General features: G+C 40.9%; 1 protein-coding gene across 1 annotated transcript in view; it reads right to left on the reverse strand.

Annotated features, from left to right (window-relative positions):
• The window catches only part of LOC107690698 (inactive dipeptidyl peptidase 10-like), a 43,134-nt gene that overhangs the window by 11,283 nt on the left and 18,787 nt on the right, over positions 1-13,064 (reverse strand). The window contains exons 6-11 of the mRNA XM_016489090.1: positions 4,191-4,243; positions 3,649-3,730; positions 2,883-3,003; positions 2,450-2,604; positions 264-361; positions 70-193 (exon numbers count right to left, since the gene is read on the reverse strand). Of these exons, the coding sequence (XP_016344576.1) occupies positions 70-193; positions 264-361; positions 2,450-2,604; positions 2,883-3,003; positions 3,649-3,730; positions 4,191-4,243 (633 nt within the window). The remainder of the gene's footprint in view (positions 1-69; positions 194-263; positions 362-2,449; positions 2,605-2,882; positions 3,004-3,648; positions 3,731-4,190; positions 4,244-13,064) is intronic.

The following is a 13,064-nucleotide window of genomic DNA, read 5'->3' on the forward strand; positions in this document are numbered from 1 at the left end:
GAATGAGTGAGTGTGAGTGTGTGTGTGTGTGTGTGTGTGTGTGTGTGTGTGTGTGTGTGATGCATGTACCTTGATGCAGGCTCCAGTGGTGGAGTCGCAGACGGTCAGAATAGAGACGTTCTGTGCTCGGTTTAACCAGCGCACTGCTGTCTTGGTCTTACTGATCCACTTCACCATCACCACATAGTGCTCCCTACAGACACAGAGAGCATCAGAGCATCGCCTGAGTCTCCAGTGCAGATCCGAAAACACAAACTCCATACCTGAGCTTGAGCTCATCTGGTGGTGTGAGTTCAAGAGTGTGTGTCGGGCCGTACAGATTGACCACAAACAGTTTCACCATGGGATTGGGCTGCCCAGCCTGCAAACACAACACGCGTCAACATTTGCAGTTATAAAAACAACTACGGAAATAATTTAATGTTTGCAGCAAGAACAGATGACAAAAAAATCTGACATTTCCTTCAACATACCACTGTCCGAAAATGTCTCTAAACAATTGAGTCACACTTCAAAATGTCAGAATGCCACTCAATTAGGTAAAAAGAAATCAAAGTGAGTGTCTGTATCAAACCCATCATGCATGAGTCTCAGTGGACTCTCTGAGCGTCGCTGTGTTCCAGTCAATATCCTACATGGACACACCTGAACTAGTTAATTCTGCGTCATTCTACACCCTGCTTAATGGAATCCAAATGGAATTTTGTTTCACGTTTCAATGTTGCTCGTACCTGGGTTAACAGTTAATTGTGGTCTTCGTAAACTGATGTTTCACGCTGTACCTTCCTTCTTATTCGCAGTAACTGGACGAACGCAGCATTCGACTCTAGCTTCCCACATCTTCATATTATATATTGTAGAATACTATAAAGTTTTTTCTGAGTTAATTTTTTGGACTATAAAGAGAAGAATAAAATGGTCTATTCACTTCAGTTCACATTTTTCCCCTCAAGCATTGAAACTCTTGTTTATGCCACACAATTTTTCCGTGACTGTCTAAAGCATGTGATTGGGTGTCTGTAGCATTGAGGCGTGACGTTATAACACTGAATTGTTTCACAATGTACATTTGGCACCAAAATACAGGGTTAACACTGCAAAAACTGCTCTGGGTGAAATGCAGGCTTTAGTAAGGCAATCCAGTATTTCCCTGTTATTTCAGCCTTTTAATACTTTATGCTCATTTTACATAAAATAATGCCATTCGTGTCTTTAATTGTCCCCCCAACCACGTGATACACCATATGGACATAAGTATTGGGACACGTGACCGTTAAACCAATAGGGACATTAATGATGTGACATTCTAAATACATTGACATTAATATGGAGTTCGTCTCCATTAACAGCTAATAACTTCCACTCTTCTGGGAAGACTTTCCACAAGATTGTGAAGTGTTTATGTGGGAACTTTTGCCCATTCATCCAGTAGAGCGTATGTGAGGTCAGGCACTGATGTTGGATGAGAAGGCCTGGCTCACAATCTCTGTTCCAGTTCAACTCAAAGGTGTTGGATGGGGTTGAGTTCAGAACTCAAGTGTTCTTCCACAACAAACTCATCCAACCGCATCTTTATGGAGCTTGCTTTGTGCACTGGGTCACAGTCATGCTGGAATAAAAAAGGCCCTTCCTCAAACTGTACCCACAAAGCTGGAAGCACAGCATTGTCCAAAATGTCTTGGTATGCTGAAGCATTCAGATTTCCCTTCACTGGGAGTAAGGAGCGGAGTCCAACCCTTGAGAAACAGCCCTGTACCATCATCCCTTCTCCAGCAAACGTTACAGTCAGCACAATGCAGTCAGGCAGGTAATGTTCTCCAAACCCAGACTCGCCCGTCAGACTGTGTGATTGGTCACTGTGCAGAACAGGTTTCCACTGCTCCAGAGTCCAGTATCTGTGTGCTTTATTCACTCCATCCCACACTTGGCATTGCACTGGTGATGTGAGGCTTCATGCATCTGCTCAGCCACTGAAACCCATTCATGAAGCTCTGCTGCACAGTCTTTGTGTTGATATTAATGCCTGTGGTAGTTTGGATCTCTTCAGCTCTCGAATCAGCAGACCTCTGGCGACTTTTACGCACCATGAGCCTCAGCATTTGATGAGACGCTCTGTGATTTTACATGGTTTCTGCAGTTCCTAAATACTTCCACTTTCCAATAATACCACTTATAGTTGAGCGTGGAATATCAGTCAGGGATAAAATGTCATGAACTGACACTGGTACTGTGATAGGGTGCATCATACAGTACCACGCTTGAATTCACTGAGCTCTTCAGAACAACCAATTTTTTCCACAAAGATTTGTAAATGCAGACTGCATGGCTAGTGCTAGACTTTAAACACCTGTGGCAAATGGATCTGATTGAAACTGCTGAGTTTGATAATTAGGAGGTGTGTCCCAACACTTTTGTCCATGTAGTGTACATCTGAGCAAGAGGATGTTACCTTTGGATACGGGTACTGTTTGCCTTTAGGGTATGTAGAGCCGGTGAAAGTGGGCAATGCCATGTTTGGCACCAGACTGTCATTCAGGACCAGAAAGGCCAAGCGTTCGCCGTCAGGTGACCACCAGTGCGCCACATGCGTGTGAAGGACCTCCTCTGTGCATGCGTGTTTCCAACAAAACAAGAGTTACAAAAACACTGAATAGTAAACTGGACTTTTTATTTGTGCTGTATGAGATCTTAGAGTCAAACACAAACACCTGAGCTTCACCATACGGCCCTCTTCTTCATCTGGGGAAACTGAGAGCTAACTTACAATCAACTTACACAAGAGAAAACTGGACAACACTTACTGTGTCTCATGAGAGGAAAGATGCATCATCATCATATATTTCTTAAATCTTCTCATAAACAGAGATATAACTGAGCCTCACCTTCATAGAGCCAATCAGCGATGCCATTATAGATGACGCCCTCTTTCCCAGATGAGGTCAGTCGCAGCGAGTTACTCCTGACATCCGACTGATAGTAAATATTATTCTCAAATATGTACACCTACACACACACACACACACACACACACACACACACACACACAGAAGATGTTTAAAATCAATCTTGATCATGCTCTTATTAAACCACAGTATAACTTTACACTTATAGAAAATTGCAGGAATTCCAACTTTAAATACTGTAACTACACTTAAACTTGGCTGTGTTTTATTCAGCGTTATTGCATGTGCTCTGACACGCTGCTTAGACACGTGACTCGAGTTTGAATCCAGAGTGTGTCCTCAAGTCAAGTCAGATTAATTTCAAAGTCGAACTGTTATGTCTATAACGTATTAGTGCTTTATATAGAGCGGGTTTTAGGGCTTGCTGATATGACAACATATAAAGATGATCCTCCAGATTTAGATCTGGATTTATTGTATTTATAGCATTGTCTAGCACATAAATGAGCACAGTAGTGACTCAGAAACACGTCTGTGCATTCAAAGCAATTAAGTTTCACAATCTGCTATAAACCTCCTTACATCTCAAAACATGATCTGATCAAAACCGAACACAAACACAATGCAAATACGTAACTGTTAACACATTTAGTCTTATAGACCGTTGCTCTGGAATCAACAGCTCCACTATTTCAGGAGTATCTGAAGGTAAAGAGTAAATGTGAATAACGAAAGAAGAGCTCACCAGCTGCTGGCCCTGAACACCCCACGCCGCATGCTGCAGTTTAGAATTCAACACCTCTGGAGGATCCAGCTGCAGAACCTCCCTACACACACCACACACAGACAGATACACACACACACACACACACACACACAGAGACACACACAGTTTTCAGACTGACATTATCAGCAGCTGGTGTGTTTCTGCTGCAGTAGGTGATTGCTGGCTGATGCTGCTCATCTACTGGTGTGTTTTATGGGTGAATGTGAGCTGAATGGATCTCAGCGCTCCTGTCAAACACTGATGATCAGAACAGCATTCAACATCACGGCAGCACGTTCAAAACATTTCTAATTTCCGCCGCTCCTTCTCTCCTATCAGGACTTATTTACTTGCACACTGTAACGAAGTACTTTGCTTCACGATATTTGAACCCCTCAGCTCATTCCACATGGTTCTGCCTACAACACTTAGTAAAGTCCTGTTTAAAGACTGAATCCTATTCCCTGTATTCTCTGAATGTCTGTGAGATACAGTGAGATCAGTAAAAGCTCTTACTCCACCTGGTGTGAATGCTGTATATGATGTAGGACGCTGTGAACGAGTGCCGGTAAACCTGCGGTCAGAAAACAACAACCCATATTAAACACAACAATCTTGAAGAAATTTTAAATGACTTCATTACCTTTGATTCGCAGTTAGTGAGAATAGAGAGAATATTAAGTGTAATCTGATCCTAAGTCATATTAATAGAATGAGAGTTCTTATTGAACGCTTGCTTAAAATCATTTTAAATATACTGTATGTGAACAAACTAAATGTCTAATGCCTCTATTGCACTCAGCTCAATGATTCATTGTGATTTTCTTGTCTTTCAGAGACAAAAAAATTCTTTAGGCTGCCTATAAAAGTACGCAAAGATTGCAGGTTAGTTCCCCTTCAAGGGAACTTCGAGCTGCGTCCCCCTCTAGGGGACATTTTGGGGAATGCTGCCAGCATGACTGGTGTCTGAAGCGTGTGTAAAACAACGCCAATCCTATTGGTCCACGTGGCCCGTGACGTCATAAGCGGGTAACCAAAAGTATAAAAGGGCACCTGCTGAATAGTCATCAACGTTTGTTGTCTTCAGAGCTGTCCGTTTGTTCACATGTGTGAAACGAATTTTCCTGGTGAGTTGAGCATGACATAATCGGTTTACCTAATGCCACGGATAATGCTTTTGCTGCGGATAATGCTTGTGTTGCTATAATGATGAAGTGTGAGCACAGAGTTGTTTTTTAGCTCAGAGTGTGCGGGATTACAAGATCACGGGCGGAGTTATATTCAGTTCAGTTGTGCCTCTCTAATATGCATTTCACGAGTTCACACTTACATATAATAGGATTTAGCCAATAGTAAGCATATTTGGCGTGCTATCTTGAAGGAGGGCTCCGAGCTCGGAATATAGCCCAAACCCAGAGAACCCCCCCTCCCTAGTATGGGATGAGAATAGTTTAAGAGTGAGGCGTTGGGGTGGAGGAGGGATTCCGGAGAACTGTCGTGGGACAGAGGTAAGTTGGCTATATATATATACATATCATGCTAATTAAGTTGAACAACTAGACGAGCTCCACCTGTGCTGAATTAGTTGATTATCTGATCGTGCTCCTCCCGAACCTTGTTGAAAGAATGAAAGTCAAGATGGCGCCAGGATGTTTGCCGGCTTGCCGTCGCAGTTTATCTATGTTGTTTGTTTTATCACTCGTACTGCTTGTTCTCCCCTGGTGTACGATTGCTTGACTCTACTGAATATTCAATCAGTGGTGTTTGGTTGTTTGAGTCGTGACCCCGGAGAAGTCTGCCAGCTGCATCCTCATTATGTGCCAGCCGCACTGAGGAAAATGTGTTACCTGCCAGGGTGTCTGTGCCTGTTGAAGAAACGCTGAAGGAAGTGTGGGAAGCGTGCTAGAAGCCTTGTGAGATCAAAAAAGTTCGGGAAATATCCTTTCATCGGACCTGCGTCTAAAGTGGCGGAGGCCGTTGATGTGATGCCGAACCTAAGATGCTCATACCTCGTTCCCGTCTTTCTGTCTTCATCTGTGCCAGTGCTCTGGTCCTCGCGGATGGTTTATGCAAGGCGGTGGTCAGGCGATTGGAGAGTAAATCGCCAAAATCTTTGTTTCCTGCATTATGGAAGTCCGGTAAACGATATCACTTTACACACAACTGTACCTTTTCCTGACTCCATTCCAGTGACAATGGCTTTGATTAATGCAAGGTCCCTGGCAAAGAAGTCTTTTATTTTGGATTATCTTTTTCTCTCTCATGAATTAGACTTCTTATTTGTAACTGAGACTTGGCTCAACGTCGGTGAAACGACTCCTCTCTCTGAACTTTCTCCTCCTGGTTGTAGTTTTTTTTAGTACACCCAGGTCCGTTGGCCGGGGTGGTGGTCTTGCTGTTATTTTTAAAGACAGGTTCAAATGCAGACTTTTACCTTCTGAGTCTCATTGTACATTTGAAACTCAGTTAATTATGTTGAATTCTTTTAAACCTGTGTTATCTGTTTTGATTTATAGAACCCCAAACATTCATGGGGATTTTATTCAGGAGTTTTCTGAATTTTTATTTGTTATTGTCCCTTCTTTTGACAATATTTAAATTTTGGGGGATTTCAACATGCATGTTTGTTGCCCTTCAAAGCCCCTGGTTAGTGAGTCATTTGATCTTTTACAGTGTGTTTCTGGTCCAACACATGAGCGTGGTCATACTCTTGACCTTTTATTATCTTTGGGGTTTTCAGTTAGTGGGGTGAAAATTGCAGACACTGTCTTTTTTAGCCCTACTTTCCCATGTAGTACTCAGATTATGAATGTTTCTTCTTCTATTGCTTCTTGTGCTCTTACTCCTTGTGCTGCTAGTAAATTTTCAGCAGCCTTTGGAGTTTCTCCTTTAATTAGCTTGATTGAGTCTCCCTCGGACCTGAACAGTTGGTCAATCAGTTCAACTCTACATGTTCAGATATTTTAGATCTTGTGGCTCCTTTGGAAATTAGGAATAAAAAGGTCAAGACACAGCCCTGGTTGAACAGTAATACCCGTGCTCTCAGGCAAGAGTGCAGAAGGGCCGAACGTAAATGGCTTAAAGATAAACTAAAGGTTTCTTATGAGATTTTGAAGAGTTGTTTGAGTGAATACCAAAGAGCTGTTAAATTAGCTAGATCTAATTATTTTTCTGATATTATCTGATATTATGTGCTTTTTCTACTATAAACACTGTACTCCATCCTGTTGTTATGCCATTACTCTCTCCTTCTGTTGATGCATGTGAAAAGTTTTTACAATTTTTCATTGATAAGACTGCTGGAATTAGATCCCAGATTTAATCTGATACTAATGATTTTATTGTACACTCTGTCCTTCCAAATCAATTGACTTGTTTTACGCCTGTCTCTCTTCCACAGCTCAAAGAAATAATTGCGCACATGAAGCCCACTAGGTCTCCCTGTGATGTGATTCCTTCTCTTTTATTTAAAGAGGTGGTTAATTCTATTGGTACATGCATTTTAACTATTATGAATAGTAGCTTGACATTTGGTGTTGTTCCACCTAGTTTTAAACACGCAGTTATCCAGCCCCTTCTTAAAAAAGCTGCTTTAAACTTCTCTGATATGAATAATTTTCGTCCCACTTCAAAATGGCCTTTTATTTCAAAGATACTGGAGAAGATTGTGTATGCACAGCTTAATGATTTTTTGGTGAAGAACAACTTTTTGTATAGATTTCAGTCAGGGTTTAGAGCCGGCCATAGTACAGAATCAGATATTTTGAGGGTTACTAATGATATTCTACGTGGTGCTGATTCTGGAAGTTGTGTTGTTCTGTTACTTTTAGATCTTGCATTTGACACAGTTGACCATAAGATTCTCATTGATCGCATTAGAGACCATGTAGGCATTCAGGGTTTAGCCTTAGAATGGTTTTCTTCATATTTAAAAGATAGGACTTGTTCAGTCAGTCTAGGGAATTACTCTTCATCTGTTGCCCCTCGTATGTGTGGGGTTCCTCAGGGTTCAATCCTGGGACCAGGTTTGTTTTCCCTTTATATGCTCCCTCTAGGATCAATTTTTGAAAAACACGGCATTCATTATCATTTGTATGCTGATGACTCACAACTTTATTTACCATTGAAACGCAAGGATCATTTATCCATTCAATCTCTGTATGAATGTTTGGCTGAGGTTAAGTGTTGGTTGGCTAATAATTTTCTCCAACTGAATGAGAATACGTCTGAGTTTATTTTATTTGGTAAAAAGGGATGTGTGGATGATGTCACTGACTGCCTGGGGTTACTTCCTGGGCAAAATCTTTCTAGAGTGAAAAACCTTGGTGTCATTTTTGACAAATTAATGCCGTTGTTAAAAATAGTTTTTTCCATCTTAGATCTATATCTAAGTTGAAGTCTATCCTTTCTTTTGAGGACTTGGAGAAAGTTGTGCATGCTTTTGTGTCATCTCGTTTGGATTATTGTAATGCATTGTATCTGGGTGTGAGTCAGGCCTCTCTCTCCCGCCTGCAGCTTGTTCAGAATTCAGCGGCTAGGCTTTTAACGGGTACTAAGAAGAGAGAGCATATTACTCCTGTGCTTATTAAATTACACTGGCTTCCTGTACGATACAGGATTCATTATAAAGTGCTATTATATGTTTTTTAAAGCTTTGCATGGTTTAGCACCAGAGTATAGTTCTGATTTAATCAGTTTGCATCAATCCAATAGGTCTTTGCGTTCTAACGATCAATTACATCTGATGGTTCCTCGATCTCGTTTAAAATGTAAAGGTGAACAGGCCTTTTCTGTTGCTGCTCCAAGGCTTTGGAATGACCTTCCTCTGTCTGTAAAATCTTCTCCTACACTTGTATTTCAGAGTGCGCTTAAAACTCATTTGTTTTCATTAGCATTTAAAAATGTCTTGTAAATTGTTCGTTGTTGTTGTTGTGGTATACGTTTATAATGTTTTATGCTTGATTTTATTTTTATATTTTTATTTAGTCTTTCTGTACAGCACTTTGGTTTCCACACCGTGGTCTTGAAAGTGCTTTATAAATAAATGAAGTTGAAGTTGTTGAATGAATGAAGCATTTATACAGCGCTTTATTGTGTATAGCTGTACACCTAAAGCGCTTTACAATCATGTGGGAGGGGATCTCTCCTCAACCACCACCAGTGTGCAGCATCCACCTGGATGTCCTCTGCACTTCTATAACTCTCTGGTTCAGCTCAGCTACCAAATCTGATCTCAGAAGACTACAGAGAATAGTCCGGACTGCTGAGCGAATCACTGGTACAACCCTCCCTACTCTCCAAGAACTGTACTCAGAGAGATCTGGTCGACGCTACAGAGCACTGCGCACCTGAACGACCAGACACAGGAACAGTTTCTTCCCTCAGGCAATCCATCTCATGAACACTTGACAATAATTGTGGAAAACACACTATTTATACGCTTATATACTTATTTATCTAACACATACTTAGTTTACATTTCGAATTTGCACATAATATACCTGTACAATCATGGCCAAAAGTTTTGGCAGTGACATAAATGTTGTGTTTTGCAAAGTTTGCTGCTTAAAGGGGTCATATGATGCGATTTCTATATTTCCTTTTCTTTAGTGTGTTATGTAGCTATTTGTGCATGTATAAGATCTGCAGAGTTACAAAGCTCAAAGTCTCCCACAAAAGGATTTATTGACATAAATTGTGTTTTGCAAAGTTTGCTGCTTCAGTATTTGTAGATTATTTTTTCACATGTTTCTATGGTATACTGAAAAACAATGATAAGCATGTCATAAGTTGTAAAGGCTTTTATTGGCAAAAAAATATAAGTCAATATTTACAGTGCTGACCCTTGTTCTACATAACCTCTGCAATTCGCTCTGGCATGCTGGATATTAGCTTCTAGGCCAAATCCTGACTGACGGCGATCCATTCTTGCCTTATTAGTTCTCGGAGTTGATCACAATTTGTGGGCTTCTGCTTGTCCACTCGCCTTTTGAGGACTGACCACAGGTTCTATATGGGATTGAGATCCGTGGTGTTGCCTGGCCACAGATCCAAAATTTCAATGTAATGATCTTCGAGCCACTTCTTTATCACTCTTGCTTTGTGACATGGTGCTCCATAATTTCAGTCTGTCCTTGACGTTTTTCTTGGAGTGAAGTGGCTTCTTTGCTGCCCTTCTTGACACCAGGCCGTTGTCCAAAAGTCTTGGCCTCACTGTGTGTGTAGATGCTCTCACACCAACCTGCTGCCATTCCTGAGCAAGCTCTGCACTGCTGGAGACACGATTCCATTGCTGACTCCTCAGGAGGAGACGGTCCTGGCACTCGCTGGACACTCTGGGACGTCCTGAAGACTTCTTTACTGCAGTCCAACCTCTCTCCTTGAAGTTCTTGATGATCCGGTAAATGATTCTTTCAGATGCAATATTCTTTGTAGCAATTTCCTTGCATGTGAGGCCATTTTGATGCAAAGCGATGATGGCTGCATGTGTTTCTTTGGAGGTAGCCATTGCTAACAAGAACAGAATTATTGGAAGCGCTTCTTCCCTCCTTTGATAGCAATCAGTATGCTCTTACAATCTAATTGGTATGATAGTGATTAACCTGACTAGTACTCATTCACACTTTCACATTTGCTGCTGATATGATTAGTCAATTAATGTTAGCTGGTCATTTTGTGTCAGGATCAAAAAACAGTTAAATTTTTTTTTTTTTTTGTGAAATGTTAATTTTTTTTAGCCAATGAAGCTTTTAGCAATTATTTCAAATGCATCTTATCACTCTACACAATAATATAGAAACAATTTGAATGAACACAACAACAGCTTAAGAAGCAAAGTTTGCAAAACACAAAATTGATGTCACTGCCAAAACTTTTGGTCACGACTGTACATACAAATCTGTCTATTGTACTATACCTGTACATACAATTGTCAATCTGTATATTGTTATTGCCTATTTACTTGTTCTATTTTTATTCTGTTATTGTCTGTGTTTTTGTCCTGTCACTGTCATTTTCATCCAGAGTGAGGAAAAGGGCTCAGAAAATCACTCTGGATCCATCACATCCAAGCCATCTCCTTTTTGAACTTTTGCCATCTGGTCGGCGTTACAGAGCACCGAATACCAGGACAGCCAGGCACAAGAACAGTTTCTTTCCCCAGGCAATCTACCTCATGAACAGTTAATGTTCTCCCATTGTGCAATTAAAGTACAGTATGTGCAATAACCTTATACTTATTTATCACCCTAAACCCTAGTACATCCCTACAACTTATTTTATTTTATTCTATTCCTATTCCATCTATAGCACACCCGTACATACAATTTATTCTTTTTTTGTGGTTTATATTTATGCATGTGTATTTTATTCACATCTCATTTTTATTATCTGTGTGTTGTTGTTGTCTCCGTGTACTGGAAGCTTGTGACACTATAACAAATTCCTTGTATGTGCAAACATACTTGGCAATAAAGCTCTTTCTGATTCTGATTTTGATTCTGTTGCACTGTGGAAGCTTCTGGGCCAGTGGATTGAATTTGGCCAGGACAACGGAGTTACACCCTACTCTTTACGAGAAGTGCCATGGGATTTGTAATGACCACAGAGAGTCAGGTCCTCGGTTTAACGTCTCATCCGAAGGACGGATTTTATTGTTTTATTGTTAATAAAACATCATGTTATTGTGTGTGGAGAGCCTCGCTGGGCGTGGTGAATGCACTGCAAAAAATGCTTTTCTTACTTAGATTTTTTTTGTCTTGTTTCCAGCCAAAATATCTAAATATTCTTAAATCAAGAAGGATTTTCTAGACAAGAAAAAATTATTGTCTTGCTTTCAGAAAAAAACCCAAGTCAAAATTAAGTGAGTTTTTGCTTAGAACAAGCAAAATAATCTGCCAATGGGGTAAGCAAAAACTTCTCTCCCAGGGTGTTTGAGCACCTAGTGTTATGGCCGCTGCTTACATCAGGCTTTGATATTGGGAGCCTCTGGTCATATACTGTACAGTGCTCGCTATCCTACTGTAGGACTGACACTGATTGGGGATCTGCTTAGTATAGCCATCTGAGGGTGGTTATATTCCAGCCATTGTTATGGCAGGATGGGCTTACTTGAATACTAGCTGTATGATAGAGCACTTAAGCTCCAGCTAGACATTGGGATCGAGTGTTCAGCCTTCTGTAAGGCGGCCTTGATGAACTGTCTTTATGTTGAGCTGCACTCTACATACCAGGACTGAGTGTTGTTAGGCTTCCTCTCGGTTATGGGAGTCATTCTGCTGAAGCCTCCTCTCTCTAGATTAGAGCAGAGCTCCACTTAGACAGTACTATTAGCACATAGGCTGTAGTGCTGTGTTCAAAATATCGATACGACGATGTATCGTCACAGAGATTTGACGATACGAATATCGACACAGCTGGCCCTGTATCGATATTGTGGCACGTGTGCAGCAGTGGACCACGCTTAATTTGTTTACAATTTTACAACGTTTAAAATTGAGTAGAAAAGTGCGAGGTTTCTAAAAAAGAATGAATAGAGCATATATAGGCTACAACAAGGTTTAATCTGGCCGCAGAGGAACACAACTGGGTTGCCTGATATAAAGAGACGTAATCCCCGAAACAGAGCTTTACACTTGCGCAATACGGAAATATCTGCTAAGTGTGTTACTTATCTTTGTCAACCTGGAAACCCTGTATACGCGCTCTCTCTCCACTGTGGATAAACGCGCTTGCTTTCTGAAAACGAGTGCGGCCGCAGCGTGATCTGTGTGTGTGAATGCATCTAACTGCTTCTGTTTCACACAAATGCTGGCACAGACGTGCATGTTCGGCTAGAGTCGCTTTGAACTCGTGCATCTCCGGAAGCGGAGCTGCGCGGAAAGTTACAAAAAATGTCGTGCACACCGCCACGCGAAACGACGTCGTGCGCACTGAAAGCGAACTTCCGCCAACACCGTGAAGACGTCATATTTGCCGCGCACACCTAATGCCGAGTTCACACTGCACGATTTTCAAACTCGTCGGATCGCCGTTGTTTTCACACTGCATGACTATCTGGGGGTGCATTCAGTTGCTGCTGTGTTCACATTGTACGATGGATCGGCGACAGGGGGTTTCACACTGCATGAAATTGCTAATGCTTTTATCACGGTATGCGGTATTATCAAGATATTGAAATTTAGTTTTTTTTAAAAAGTGCGGTCATAATACAGTATAACAGGTTTAATAACATTTTTCTTATAACAAAAATAACTGAACATTTAAATGCAATAAAGCAATACAGAAAAATGTATAAAGTTAAAAGTTTTACACAGATAAAAGTGCAAAAGAACTATAAAGACCAATAGGTATCACTTTACAATAAGACCTCATTAGTTAACCTTAGTTAATGCATT

This window comes from Sinocyclocheilus anshuiensis, unplaced genomic scaffold, assembly GCF_001515605.1.
Source record: "Sinocyclocheilus anshuiensis isolate Anshui unplaced genomic scaffold, SAMN03320099.WGS_v1.1 scaffold2747, whole genome shotgun sequence".
Taxonomy (NCBI): Eukaryota; Metazoa; Chordata; class Actinopteri; order Cypriniformes; family Cyprinidae; genus Sinocyclocheilus; species Sinocyclocheilus anshuiensis.